Consider the following 15,000-nt stretch of genomic DNA (forward strand, 5'->3'; position numbering starts at 1 on the left):
TCCTTCTCAGGCTCCGCCCAGTCCACTTGGATGGAGTGGCCCCACAGCTGGAAGGTTCCTGCTCAGACCCAAACAATTACCAAATAACCAACAAGGACCAAATAATACAAACATATTTTAATTCAATGAGATTGACTAAAATAAAAATAAAATGTAGAAACTAAAATGAAGGAAAAGAATAATGAATAAAAATGAGCTTGACAGAAATAAAAAAAATGTGAAAAATAAAAAATATTTACACTAAATGAGATTGACAAAAAAATTTAGAAACTAAAATTAATTTTAAAAAATAATAAAAATGAGCTTGACACGAATGTAAAAAAATACGTTAAAAAATAAAAAAATATTTATACAAAATGAGATTGACAAAAAATATGTAGAAACTAAAATGAAGGAAAAGAATAATGAATAAAAATGAGCTTGACAGAAAGAAAAAAATATGTACAAACTATTTACACTAAATGAGATTGACAAAAAATATGTAGAAACTAAAATTAAGGAAAAGAATAATGAATAAAATGAGCTTGACAGAAATTAAAAAATATATATATATATATTTAAACTAAATGAGATTGACAAGAAAATGTAGAAATAAAATGAAGGAAATTGTATTAATTATTAATTTCCTTCATATTTTTTCTCAATCTCATTTAGTTTAAATACTTGTTTTTATTTGCAATTAATAATAAATAAAATGAGCTTGTAGACATTTTTTATTTCAATTAAATGAGATTTACTAAAATATATTCAAAAAATTTAGAAACTAAAATGAAGGAAATTATAAATTTAATTTAATGAACGAAATAAAAATAAATATATAATTAATATTTAAACTAAATGCGATTGACACCAATAAAAAATAAATATATACAAACTAAAATAGAGACATGTTGAACTTCCCTTTCTACCAAACCCTCTCGGAAGGATCTCGGAGAACACAGCAGGACCACGACACCATGATACCGTCAAGACACCTTTTCACCGTGTCAACAACAACAACAACATTTCATTCCCACTGGGATTCGTCCCGGTGTGAAATCCAACGAGTGAAACGCTCAAAAACACTTTAAAAGACAACGGTGGTGATTCAGAGCTCAAAGCGTACCGACACCAACACAATGTGCTGCTGCTGACGGACACGATGGCCTCATAGCGGATTAATAAGCTGTACTAGACTGAAGTAAGAGAACAACGCCTGCTCCTTGACTTGAGGCCCACAGGCACCTCAACAGAAAGACAACAGCCATCGACCCATTGGTTAATGAAGTGCTTTAAGGGGCTGTGATTGGCTGATGAGTGTCCAGGAGGAACACTGAGCTGAAGCTAATGCAGCTAATCCAACGTGTTCATTATGATAATTTAATTATCGACGCGTCTGTTTTCTTGACTAATGGGTTAAATGTCAGGAAACGATGTGGAATTCAGTCCCAATCCCTTAAATTCTTGATTTAAAATCCTCAAAAGCCAGAAGCCGTGGTGAGGAATAGTTTATTTATACTTTCTATTCTTTCCTCCACAACATGTCTATCAGTGAACGTCGACCACATGACGAGAGGTTTGAGCCGCTTGTACCTAATCAACTGGACACCATGAACAGAAGCCCCGTGCTCTGCCGCCCTCTGCTGGACAAACACAGGAAGTGACCAGAGTCACAGGTACCTGGGATGAGCTTCCTGCGGGCCATGGCCGCCGCTTTGTGGGACTCGTACTCCACGAAGGCGAAGCCCCGGTTCCTGCTCTTGTCGGTGGAGCTCGGGTACACGATCACGTCCACCACGCCGTCCGTCACCTGGGAGGCAAAGTGTACTTCCTGTCTGTGCGCATATTGATCCCGTTCGTCTTCTTCTGTGGTGACGGCGGCGTACCTTGGTCATCTCCTCCAGGATCTCGTCCTTCCTCTTGTCTTTGGGGATGGAGCCGATGAAGAGGCGGCAGTTGTCCAGGCTCACGCACACGCCGATGTACTTCCCCTGGCGGATCTCGTGGTTGTCCAACATCTGGATGGCTCTCTGCGCCGCCTCTCTGGAAACCCAAAACACCAGAGTTCATGGGTCATGGGTCAGTTCTGAGGTTTGAACTGGTGGAGAAGGTTTATAGTCGATGTGTTGAAACAGCCAGAAGGAGCACATGATGAAATGAATCTGTGTGTGTGTATGTGTGTATATATATATACATACACACATATATATAATATCTTATAATAGTATAAATATTTATATATATTAATATATAAATGCATATATATATATATAATTTAAAAATAAATATATATAATATATATACACAATATCTAAATATATATAGACATATACACACACACGCACCCCCCCCCCCCCAATTATGTATATAAATACATAATTATATATAAATAAAATATATATATATATAATTTATAAATAAATATATATATAATATAAATAAATATATAATATATATACAATATATAAATATATATAGATAGAGAGATTTATATATCCCCCCCACCTGGTGGTGTACATGACGAAGGCGTAGCCACGGTTCTCTCCACTGAACTCCATCATCAGTCTGAACTCGTAGATGCGTCCGGCTCTCTGGAACAGCGGCACCAGCTCGTCCTCGTACAGGTCTCTGGGGATCTTACCCACGAACACCTCGCAGCCCCGGGGGGGGGCGGGGCCCTCCCAGCCTGAGACAAACAACAACAAAGTCTTCAACGTTGCTTCAACGTCCTCCTGAAACAGAACGTAAACTAACAGACATTCTTTATTTGATAAAACATTGACATCTGATACCAGATCAATACTTTGTGACGATAAGCTATTGGAGTGAATATTGGACCGATCAGTCAGAGAAACCGTGACGTCTAACCGACCAATCAGACGGCAGCATCATAAAAAACATACACGCTGTGATCACACACACACACAGACACATACACACACAGAGACACACAGACACAGAGACACACACACACACACACACAGACCCCCCCCCCCCTACCTGGCGGCGGGCCCCCGTACTTCCTCTGGCCGTTCTCCTGCACCATGCTGTAGCCCGTCTCCTCCATCAGGGCCAGCAGGGCGATCTCTCTGGCGCAGGACGCCTTGAACTCGTCCTCGCCGCCCAGCGGGCTGACGGAGCCGCAGGGGGGGGGGCCGCCTCCGTCAGAGTCCCCGTCTGACACCACAACAACAACAACAACAACAACACGAGTACTTCAGAAAGGCTCAGTGTGTCCTTCGTGGGCTATTAGTACATGTACTTTTACTTCAGTGAGGTTGTGCTTTTAGGGGATTATCTCATTGTTTTATTAGTACCTCTTTAGTAGAAGTACAATTATTTCCTCAGTGTGGGTTAGTAAATATACTTTTACCATAAGTACTTTTACTTCAGTGAGGTTTTACTTTTAGCAAAGTATTTCCTCAGTGTATAAGTACAATACATTTACTATAAGTATGTGTACTTTTAGCATCGTATTTCCTCACTGTGGTATTAGTACAACACTTTGAACTCATCGCTTTATAGAAGTTAGCATTGTTAGCTTAGCTGAAGTAGCTGTTTCTCGTATGTATGCAGCTAACGTTATTTATGTATTCAAATCTAACATAAAATACAGGAATACATTATATAATAAATCATGAAACATCATCTCTTCACCTTCAGAACCCTTTAAATAAGACGTGTGTAACCCGGAAGTTAAGTTAAACTAACTAGACAAACTAACTAGCTAGTTAACTGCTCGGCAACATAACTAGTTGGCTAACTAGCTGACTTCCTCTCCCGTGGACCCCTTGATGCGGCTCAAAAGACCCTGAAAGGTCCCCGTACCGACCGTTTAGCCACTGACGTTAATAAAGCGGGTAAAGTAGATTAAAGTAGTTAAAGTAGTTAAAGTGGTAAAACACGTCGCGCCGCGAGCTGCCGCTAGTTAGCGCCGCGGAGCTTCTTTAAGCTAGCGAACGGCTCGATGACCGTTAATTACCCGGTTAAAACTATCATTAAACACCTACCGGATCTTTCTGCCGCCATTTGTTGTCCCGGTTTATTGTTAGATGATTAAAATATGAACGTGAAACGGCGCAAAAGAAGAATTTACGTCACTGACGTAGTTCAATTAAAACTTCACCTGGAAACAGATTTATGGGAGTTATGCAAATCACCGGGCAGATGTTTTGATTGGCAGGGAGGCCGAGCAGCTCGGAGCCAATCAGCGCGAGCCTTGAGGCCCGGAGGGCGGGACCATCTGTGGATACGGATGTAGAGCTACAAAATAGAATGAAGTTAAAAATGTATATAAAAGTAAATAAATGTGATAGCATAATAACAATTAATAATAAAATATTTGAAAAATCTAATAAATAAATATGAAAATTAAATTCGAAGAAAAATGTAAAATCACATTGAACAATTAAAAAAGAAATAGTGAAGAAAAAAAGTATTATTGTAAATTAATTTAAAAATGTTATTAAAATGTTTTTTTATTTAACAAAGTGAGGAAAAAAATCAACAAAACTTAAAATAAAGCACTAATATATATATATATATTCACTCTTTTTTAAATAAAAAAATATTACAAATAAAAACAAATTAAATGCTGAGAAAGCCGATCACAACAAATATTGATTGATTTAAACAGAAATAAAGAATCAAAGAGTCTCAAGTGTCTTGTTTTTATTTGTGCGAGTGAGACCTCATCCTCCTCATCCTCCTCCTCATCCTCCTTTCACACAAACGGATCTTGGCATCCACAGCCAGGACGGAATGATCAGAAATCTTTCAAGAGAATTTGAAAATATTTAACACCACTCTAAAAAAACTAAATATGAAAATAGCTGAAAAACTAGTTGAGCCAAAACTTTTTGAACAAGAACATATTCAAAAAATTTGGGGGGGGGGGGGTCGAGGCGACAAAAAGTCTCTATAATATCTCGTAGTAGTACATCGACGTCCACACGGTACTAACCATAACACCCGACAGGCTACGATGCTAGCTTAGCTTAGCATCGATGGAACGGAACAGAAAACAAGCCGTAAACAGTCGTCCGCTAGTCGTCTTTTTCGGATAAAACCAACAAAACGTCACATCGTCATCACCATGGACTCATTTTGGCTTTCATCCGAATTAAATACAAATCCATTTTATTCAACCTCGAGAGTCTCCGGTCAACGCTTGAGAGGACGAGGCGGTGCGACCGGCAAAAGCTTCCCCGACGCCAGCTGGACGGTTCCCCCCGCGACGCGAGTGCACTGGTGGACCCTCAGGTAAGGGGGCCCCTGAGGGAAGGTGGACCTGAGCAGGTCCAGGAGGTCCGGATCCTTCGGGTCTCGGGGACGCCTCGGCTTCTGGACCGGGGACTTCGACCCTGACACACACACACACACACACACACACACACACACACACACACACACACACACACACACACACACACACACACACACACACACACACACACACACACACACACACACACACACACACACACACACACGTCAACACACGTCAACACAACGGGACACTGACTCACAGCAGGAACCCCGGACTCTGAGGAGTAACGTACCGTCTGCTGGCAGCGGGTCGGCCTGAGGGTCCTGACCGACCCGGTGCAGAGGAGCCCCCCCACTGCACCTCCTCCTCTTCTTCTTCACGGACGGCCCTCCTCCAGGAGGAGAACCACGGTCTGCTGCCATCACATCCTCCTTGATCCTCAGAGTCTGCTGACCCGGGTCCCCCGGACCCAGACTGGAGATCTTTGTCTGGACTCCTTGACTCCTCCTTCTCTTCCTCGGCTCCTTGTGGTTCTCGTCTGGCTTCAAGTCCTCCTCTTTCTCCTCCTCCTCCTCCTCCTCTTTTTCGTCTCCATTGTCAGCAACAGGAAGATCTCCTCCTCGTTCGGTTTCCGCCTGACGTTTCCGCTTCAGCTTCTTCCTCCTCTTCTTCTTCTTCTCGTCGCTGCTCTCCCTCGACTTCCTCTTCTTCTTCTCGTCGCTGCTCTCCCTCGACTTCCTCTTCTTCTTCTTGGCTTTGCTCTCCCTCGACTTCTCCTCGTTCTCGTCTGGTTTCGAGCCCCCCTCCCCCTCCTCCTCCACCTCCCGGTTGTCAGCAGCAGGAAGAGCTCCTCCTTCTCGTTTTGCTTTCGACTTCCTGGGCGTCCGATCAGCCGTGTGCCGGCGGAGGGGCGGGAGGCAGGAGGTCGAGGTTCCGTTGCTGAGACGCTCTGCCGGTTCGGGAACCTTCGAAGACCTCCTTTCCTCGCCGTCTTTCCTCGGAGCAGAACGGAGCTTTTTCTTCTCCTTCGGGGTTTTCTTGGCGGCCTGGAAGAAAGGAGGCGTGTCCTCGTCGATCAGGAAGCTCAGCAGAGGGTCAGGTGACCGATGGACCTACCTTCACTCGGATGAACAGGGACGACCTGCCGGTGGAGTCCGAGGTGAAGGCGTTGAACGGGCCGGTCAGCTGAGGGAAGGTGGACCTCAGCAGGTCCAGGAAGTCTGGTTCCTGCAGGCCTCGGGGACACTTCACGACCGGGGACTTCAACCCTAACACACACACACACACACACACTTTAGTTACTTATGTACAAACTCTAACCATCTTCCAAAACAATAGGAAGTCAACAAATAAACTCAGTTTGAAGTCATATGCATGAATTTCATTTGTTATATTTATGGGTATTATTTATTGTATTAATCGATCTTATTTGTTATATTAATGAATTGAATTAGTTTGATAAATAGACTGAATTTGTTATATTAAGGAATTTAATGTGTTATGGGATGACACTCTGAATATTAATGGATTCATTTTATTATGATAATGGATTAATTAGTTAAATTCAAGGATTTAATTTGTTATATTAATGCCATTATTTTTTCCTTGGTTTTACATAAATATATATATTTATGTAAATATATATATATTTAAACATGTATATAAATATATATGTATTTATATAAATATATATTTATATAAATATATATATTTAAATAAATATGTATACATTTATATAAATATATTATTTTTTTTACATATATATATCTCATATATATATCTTATATATATTTTTTACATATATATTTATATATATCTCCATCCTATTCTCTGTGTGGTTAACTTGCTGGTGTCTCTTACCGCCGTCCATGAGCAACTCGGCCTTGGAGTTCTGAAGCAGACCGACTCTGAATTTCAGAGGAGCCCCCTTCCTCCCCACAGGAACCTGAGGACCCGGGTCCCTCAGCTCCTCTGGGTCCAGACGGGTGCTCTCAGCAGACTCCTTCTCCTCATCTTTACCTTCCTCCTCTTCCTCGGCGTAGCTGATGACGTCACGGATCCCAAACTCCTCAACATCTGAACAAGAACAAGCTCATGAAAAGAGATGTTAATACTACACTGTAAAAATACTGCATTGAAATGGTACTTCAGTAAATACAAGTATAATAACCAGGAGAGTATAACAAGTAAACAAATAAACTATATTCATTCATTTTGAAGACATACCCAGATCAAATCTGGACAGTTTTTCTCCTCCTCCTCCTCCTCCTCCAGGAAGAAGATTATCTGGATCAGAGAAAGCTTTGTTTGTTTTTTTAACCAATGAAAATGCAGATAATTAATAGGATTGATTGATATCTATAACATTTAAATAGACATACTATATATTATGTGTATATAAAATAAATACACATCAAAATATATATATCTATCATTTTTTATTATATATATATATATATATATGAATATACACAAAAACTAGAAGAGGAAACCGTTAAATAAGCAGCGATCGATGGTTGATCGCTTCTGCGCATGTTCAGCCTGAAACCTCCAGGATGTCCGTAAGTACCCGGATGATGTTCCCGGCAGCAGTACGTAAGGCGAGAGTTTCAATGCGCGAGGACACTTTCGAGTCCGCGGACGTCGGTTGATTACATTAAACGATAGTAACGTGTGCATTAAATGATAGTAACGTGTGCAACAACGGGGACCGAGCGTTCCGACCTGTCGGCTCCACTTTGATCTCCGGCTGCGCGAGCAGCTCCAGCTGCCTCCTCAGCCGGTCGAGCTCGTGCCTCAGGCCCGACGCCTCCTCCTCGTAGCCGGTCACGGTTCTCTCGACGGTCGCGAAGATCTCCTGCGCGGCCGTCGTTAGTTTATTCACGACGACGTCTCTCAGCATCACGGCTTTCGACATGTTGTTGAGGCCGGCGCGAGTCTCGGCCGCCATGTTGTTTCCGGAAGAAGAAGAAACTAACCGCGGGAGTTTTGGCTGAGTCCCTTTGTTTGAGGAGTCTGACGGAGTGAAATGACCCGGAAGTAGTTAACTGGAACAAAAATAAGAGCGGAAGGAGCTTTAATGCTTCCTCACTTAGCTCTTTAGCAAAGGAAACACTAAGGTTGTTTATATTAATAAAGTAATAGTATGAACCAGTTATTATATTAAGAAAGTAATACTATGAACCAGTTATATTAATAAAGTAATACTATGAACCAGTTATATTAATAAAGTAATACTTTGAACCAGTTATTATATTAATAAAGTAATACTATGAACCAGTTATATTAATAAAGTAATACTATGAACCAGTTATATTAATAAAGTAATACTATGAACCAGGTTGTTTATGTTAATAAAGTAATAACCAGGTTGTTTGTGTCCTGCTCTTGTCACCTTGTTCTTTGTACTTCACTACTTCTATATCACAGCTTTAGTTCCTTTAATTTTTCACACACAATTTATGAAAGATAAAAACAGTGTTAATGCGGGGAGGACTTCTGATGACGTGTGATGTTGTTGTAGTTGCTGCAGTCCGCCAGCAGAGGGAGCAAAGCTCAGCGATCACTGGACGGCTGCACTGGAACTTCAAACTGCTCCAAATATGAGATTATTAAAAATAATATTATGGAGCACAACAATATTACAATTACTATAATTGAGAGGGAAATACTTTTAAGGTATGTCATTTGAAAAAAAATATAATTCATTTAAATATATATATAATACATATATGACATTTCTAAAAGAATATTTACCTCTTAATTACAGGAGTTGTAATCTCTTTTTAGAAATGTAATTTAAAAAAATATATATAATTAATTTAAATATATATAATATAAATATTAAGAAATATATATTTGAATATATTAATTTAAATATATGTGCATGTACATGTATATAAATTCTCATCAAATTAAATCAGTATTTTTTCCACTGTTACATTTGAATTAGATTTTAATTTTTCCAAACAAACAAGCTCACAATTTAGTGAAAATGAAGGTAAAGTTTTGAAGAATTAATCGTTAAATTTACAGAGAAAATCTGAAAGTAGAAGTTCCACATTGTTTTCATGCCCAAAAATAAATCACCAGCGATTCAATAAGTCCAGAGACTTTATTTACATATAAAACACATATAAAGTGTTACAGCGTCTTAAAAAATAAATTCTGTTAAAGTTTTGACCGTTAAAAAACAATCAGGTGGTGAAAGATATCTACAGATATTTACAGAAGAGCTTCAGCAGAGGGGCCGACATGGAACTACAGTCAAGACGGCTGACATGGAACTACAGCCAAGATGGCCGACATGGAACTACAGTCAAGATGGCCGACCAGAGGACCAAAGGAAACCCCAAAACCTGCTTTTCCATCCCTTTGACGACCGTGAGATTAAAAAAGTCGACCTCAGTAAATGTTGTGTCTTTCTACTTTAAAACAGATTCAATGTCGACGTTTCCTCCTCAGAACACATCGGAGAAGCATATGTTGAAACAACAACTCCCAGAATGCCTTGCTGGGAATACAGCAAGCTAGCAGGATAATGCTAATATTAATATTAATAAAGTTCATTATTGCTGATTCAAAGGAAAACTCTAGGTGAAGAACGAGTTCTTCGTTAGCCACAAATAAATCTGATTTGATGTCGAGACTCAAACGATGACATCAGAGAACCGATCGGTCTGAGAACCACGAGCAGCCAATGGGCATCGAGCGAGAGAGAGAACTATGAAATATGATATGAAGAGACGGAGAACCTCTCCAGGAGAACACGGCGTCTCCAGATGATCTGAACTCGTCTTGTTGCTTAGCAACCAGTCACCAGCTGTCAATCAAACGGTTCTTCTTCTTCTCTTCCACTGAGACGTCAGCTTCTTCTTCTTCTTCTTCTTCTGTTCACGCTCATCAAACAGAACACATGGATATGGAAATGCAGGAGGCAGCGGCGACCTCCAGACGACCTCCAGGCGCCTAGCTGGCCATCCACAGGGTGAAGGGCAGCAGGACGCCGGGCAGGGCGGTGCCGGCGGAGACGCCCAGACACGCCATGGTGGCGAGGCCCAGCAGCGCCGCCAGCGCCACGCTGCGCTGGTCCCGGATCAGAGACTTCAGCCACTCGCAGAACTGCAAGGAGACGACAAGGAAGGAGGATTTTAAACGAGGAGGAGGAACTTCAACGTGAAAAACAACTTGAATATCATTGAAAAGAATGACGAGGAGGGGACGAGGAGGCGACGAGGAGGGGACGAGGAGGCGACGAGGAGGCGACGAGGAGGGGACGAGGAGGCGACGAGGAGGGGACGAGGAGGGGACGAGGAGGCGACGAGGAGGGGACGAGGAGGGGACGAGGAGGCGACGAGGAGGGGACGAGGAGGGGACGAGGAGGGGACGAGGAGGCGACGAGGAGGGGACGAGGAGGGGACGAGGAAGGGACGAAGAGGGGACGAGGAGGGGACGAGGAGGCGACGAGGAGGCGACGAGGAAGGGACGAGGAGGGGACGAGGAGGGGACGAGGAGGGGACGAGGAAGGGACGAAGAGGGGACGAGGAGGCGACGAGGAGGGGATGAGGAGGCGACGAGGAGGGGACGAGGAGGGGACGAGGAAGGGACGAAGAGGGGACGAGGAGGCGACGAGGAGGCGACGAAGAGGGGACGAGGAGGCGACGAGGAGGGACCGAGGAGGGGCCACGAGGAGGGACGAGGAGGGACGAGGAAGGACCAAGAGGCACGAGGAGGGACGAGGAAGGACCAAGAGGGACGAGGAGGCGACGAGGAGGGATGAGGAGGCCACGAGGAGGGACGAGGAGGGACGAGGAGGGACGAGGAGGGACGAGGAGGCCACAAGAGGGACCAGGAGGCCACGAGGAGGCCACGAGGAGGGACGAGGAGGCCAATGAGAGGAGGACGAGGAGGGACCAGGAAGGACCCAAGAGGGACGAGGAGGCCACGAGGAGGGACGAGGAGGAGGCCACGAGGAGGCCACGAGGAAGGACCCAAGAGGGACCCAGGAGGCCACGAGGAGGGACGAGGAGGGACCAGGAGGGACGAGGAAGGACCAAGAGGGACCAGGAGGCCACGAGGAGGGACCCAAGAGGACCCAGGAGGCCACGAGGAGGCCACAGGAGGGACCAGGAGGCACCAGGAGGGACCCAGGACGCCACCAGGAGGGACCCAGGAGGACCCAGGAGGAGGCCACGAGGAGGACCAGGAGGACCAAGAGGACCAGGAGGGACCGAGGAGGCCACGAGGAGGACGAGGAAGGACCAGGAGGCCACGAGGAGGGACCAGGAGGCCACGAGGAGGGACCCAGGAGGACCAGGAAGGGACCAAGAGGACCAGGAGGCACGAGGAGGACCAGGAGGAGGCCAGAGGAGGACCCAAGAGGGACCAGGAGGCCACGAGGAGGCCAATGAGGAGGCCACGAGGAGGGACCCAGGAGGGACCAGGAAGGGACCAAGAGGACCAGGAGGCACGAGGAGGGACCAGGAAGGACCAAGAGGGACCCAGGAGGCCACGAGGAGGGGACCAGGAGGCCACGAGGAGGGACCAGGAGGCCACGAGGAGGCCACGAGGAGGGACCCAGGAGGGACGAGGAGGCGACGAGGAGGACGAGGAGGGCCACGAGGAGGCCACGAGGAGGGACCAGGAAGGACCAAGAGGGACCCAGGAGGCCACGAGGAGGGACGAGGAAGGACCAAGAGGGACCCAGGAGGCCACGAGGAGGACGAGGAGGCCACGAGGAGGGACCCAGGAGGACAGGAGGCCACGAGGAAGGACCAAGAGGGACGAGGAGGCCTACAGGCTTAACGAGGAGGGACCCAGGAGGCCACGAGGAGGACCCAAGAGGGACCAGGAGGCCACCCAGGAGGGACCCAGGAGGGACGAGGAGGCCACGAGGAGGGACCCAGGAGGACCCAAGAGGGACCCAGGAGGCCACCAGGAGGCCACGAGGAGGACCCAGGAGGCCACGAGGAGAGACCAGGAGGGACCAGGAAGGACCCAAGAGGGACCCAGGAGGGACGAGGAGGAGGCCACCAGGAGGACCAGGAGGACGAGGAGGCACGAGGAGGGGACCCAGGAGGGACCAGGAAGGACCCAAGAGGGACCCAGGAGGACCCAGGAGGAGGCGACGAGGAGGACCAGGAGGGCCACGAGGAGGCCACGAGGAGAGACCAGGAGGGACCAGGAAGGACCAGGAGAGACCAGGAGGGACAGGAGGGACCCAGGAGGCCACGAGGAGGGACCGAGGAGGCCACGAGGAGGACGAGGAGGGACCAGGAGGCCACGAGGAAGGGACCAAGAGGGACGAGGAGGCCACGAGGAGGCCAAGGAGGGACCAGGAGGCCACCCAGGAGGGACCCAGGCTGCCACAGGAAGGGACCCAAGAGGGACCAGGAGGACGAGGAGGAGGCACGAGGAGGCCACTAGGAAGGGACCCAAGAGGGACCAGGAGGCCACGAGGAGGGACCAGGAAGGACCCAAGAGGACCCAGGAGGCCACGAGGAGGACCCAGGAGGCCACGAGGAGGGACCCAAGAGGACCAGGAGGCCACGAGGAGGCCAGGAGGCCACCCAGGAGGACCCAGGAGGACCTGAGGGCCACCCAGGAGGGACCAGGACGCCACGAGGAGGACCCAGGAGGACCAGGAGGCCACGAGGAGGACCCAGGAGGTGACCAGGAGGGACCAGGAGGACCATGAGGAGGCCACCAGGAGGGACCAGGAAGGACCCAAGAGGACCAGGAGGGACCCAGGAAGGACCAGGAGGCACAGGAGGGACCCAGGAGGCCCGAGGAGGGACCAGGAGGACCAGGAGGGACCAGGAAGGACCCAAGAGGACCCAGGAGGCCACGAGGAGGGACGAGGAGGGACCAGGAGGAGGCCACGAGGAGGACCCAAGAGGACCAGGAGGCCACGAGGAGGGACCCAGGAGGACCAGGAGGCCACCGAGGAAGGACCCAAGAGGACCCAGGAGGCCACGAGGAGGGACGAGGAAGGACCCAAGAGGGACCAGGAGGCCACGAGGAGGGACGAGGAGGTCACGAGGAGGACCCAGGAGGCCACGAGGAGGCCACGAGGCGGGACCAGGAGGCCACCAGGAGGGACCCAGGAGGACCAGGAGGCACGAGGAAGGACCCAAGAGGACCAGGAGGCCACGAGGAGGCCACGAGGAGGGACCAGGAGGACGAGGAAGGACCCAAGAGGGACCCAGGAGGGACCAGGAAGGACCCAAGAGGGACCAGGAGGCCACGAGGAGGACCCAGGAGGCCACTATGGAAGGACCCAAGAGGGACCAGGAGGCCACCGAGGAGGCCACGAGGAGGGACGAGGAGGGACCCAGGAGGCCACGAGGAGGCGACGAGGAGGCATGAAGGACGAGGAGGCACGAGGAGGCGACGAGGAGGCCACGAGGAGGGACCCAAGAGGGACCAGGAGGCACGAGGAGGGACCAGGAAGGACCCAGGAGGTCACGAGGAGAGGACCAGGAAGGGACCAGGAGGACCCAGGAGGCCGAGGAGGGACGAGGAGGAGGCCACGAGGAGGACAGGAAGGACGAAGAGGGGACGAGGAGGCGACGAGGAGGGGACGAGGAAGGGACGAGGAGGCTACGAGGAGGGGACGAGGAGGCTACGAGGAGGGGACGAGGAGGGGACGAGGAGGGGACGAGGAGGAGGCGACGAGGAGGGGACGAGGAGGGGGCGACGAGGAAGGGACGAAGAGGGGACGAGGAGGCGACGAGGAGGGGACGAGGAAGGGACGAAGAGGGGACGAGGAGGCGACGAGGAGGCTACGAGGAGGGGACGAGGAGGCGACGAGGAGGCGACGAGGAGGGGACGAGGAGGCGACGAGGAGGGGACGAGTCACATCCTTCCTTTCCTTTCAACATCTTCTTCCTTTGTGACCCCTTTCCTTTCCTCTCTCTTGTCTTTCCTTTCCTATGTATGAAACACTTTTCTCTCAGAGCAAAGACTCAAGAAACGACTATGGTTTATTTTACTGTGGGGGGGGGGGAGGGCTTACTGTGAGTGTGTGTGTGTGTGGGTGTGTGTGTGTGTGTGTGGGTCCCGAGGCCTGCTGAGCCCCCACAGGAGGAAGCAGACCTCCAGGCTGCAGGTCACATGTTTACGTTGCTGATGACAGGAAGTGAAACCCGATCAGGGAAACTCTCTGACGATAGGCCACGCCCCCTCGCTGGTCAGAGGTCAGCATCGAAAGTCCCTCACTGGGCTTTTATTGTGAAGGGACACACAGGAAGCAGGGCCTTAAGTCATGTCATTAAAACATTTAGAGACGACAGCATGACGTCATCGACTTCTTTTTATAAATATTCCTTCTGGACCCCCCCCCCCCTCCCCCACACACACACAGTACCACACACACACACAGTACCACACACACACACACACACACAGTACCACACACACACACACAGTACCACACACACACACACAGTACCACACACACACAGTACCACACACACACACACACAGTACCACACACACACACAGTACCACACACACACACACACAGTACTACACACACACAGTACCACACACACACACACACACACAGTACCACACACACACAGTACCACACACACACAGTACTACACACAGCACACACACAGTACCACACACACACAGTACTACACACACACACACAGCCCCCCCCCCCCCTGTGGCTCCGGTCTGAATGCAGCTCTTGTTCTCCAGACCAACATTTTCCTCTCGTTTAAAAGCAGCCACAGAGGGGGAGG

General features: G+C 48.2%; 3 protein-coding genes across 6 annotated transcripts in view; all 3 read right to left on the minus strand.

Annotated features, from left to right (window-relative positions):
* Window positions 1-4,362, minus strand: part of rbm46 (RNA binding motif protein 46) — a 12,133-nt gene extending 7,771 nt beyond the window's left edge. For 2 of the 3 annotated variants that reach the window (XM_056443383.1, XM_056443382.1), the window contains exons 1-6: window positions 4,106-4,362; window positions 2,980-3,156; window positions 2,485-2,665; window positions 1,866-2,022; window positions 1,660-1,789; window positions 1-58 (exon numbers count right to left, since the gene is read on the minus strand). The exon at window positions 1-58 is cut by the window's left edge and continues 40 nt beyond it. In XM_056443383.1, coding sequence (XP_056299358.1) covers window positions 1-58; window positions 1,660-1,789; window positions 1,866-2,022; window positions 2,485-2,665; window positions 2,980-3,156; window positions 4,106-4,298 — 896 coding nt within the window. In that variant the 5' untranslated portion in view covers window positions 4,299-4,362. The remainder of the gene's footprint in view (window positions 59-1,659; window positions 1,790-1,865; window positions 2,023-2,484; window positions 2,666-2,979; window positions 3,157-4,105) is intronic. The other variant, XM_056443384.1, reaches the window with a different exon arrangement.
* Window positions 4,363-4,633: 271 nt separating this feature from the next.
* LOC130212217 (nucleolar and coiled-body phosphoprotein 1-like) lies at window positions 4,634-8,472 on the minus strand. Of its 2 annotated transcripts, none has more exons than XM_056443401.1 (6): window positions 7,973-8,472; window positions 7,475-7,534; window positions 7,109-7,324; window positions 6,365-6,516; window positions 5,541-6,294; window positions 4,634-5,342 (listed from the first exon to the last, which is right to left on the minus strand). In XM_056443401.1, the coding sequence occupies exons 1-6, from the start codon at window positions 8,196-8,198 to the stop codon at window positions 5,143-5,145; spliced, it is 1,608 nt and encodes a 535-aa protein (XP_056299376.1). In that variant the 5' UTR covers window positions 8,199-8,472; the 3' UTR covers window positions 4,634-5,142. The 2 variants fall into 2 exon arrangements, with proteins under 2 accessions (XP_056299376.1, XP_056299375.1); XM_056443400.1 differs by having other exon boundaries at window positions 7,109-7,339.
* An 871-nt stretch (window positions 8,473-9,343) lies between these two features.
* Window positions 9,344-15,000, minus strand: part of LOC130212243 (lecithin retinol acyltransferase-like) — a 6,567-nt gene continuing 910 nt past the window's right edge. The window contains exon 2 of the mRNA XM_056443436.1: window positions 9,344-10,369. Within this exon, the coding sequence (XP_056299411.1) occupies window positions 10,217-10,369 (153 nt within the window). The 3' untranslated portion in view covers window positions 9,344-10,216. The remainder of the gene's footprint in view (window positions 10,370-15,000) is intronic.

This window comes from Pseudoliparis swirei, chromosome 21 (assembly GCF_029220125.1).
Source record: "Pseudoliparis swirei isolate HS2019 ecotype Mariana Trench chromosome 21, NWPU_hadal_v1, whole genome shotgun sequence".
Lineage (NCBI taxonomy): Eukaryota > Metazoa > Chordata > Actinopteri > Perciformes > Liparidae > Pseudoliparis > Pseudoliparis swirei.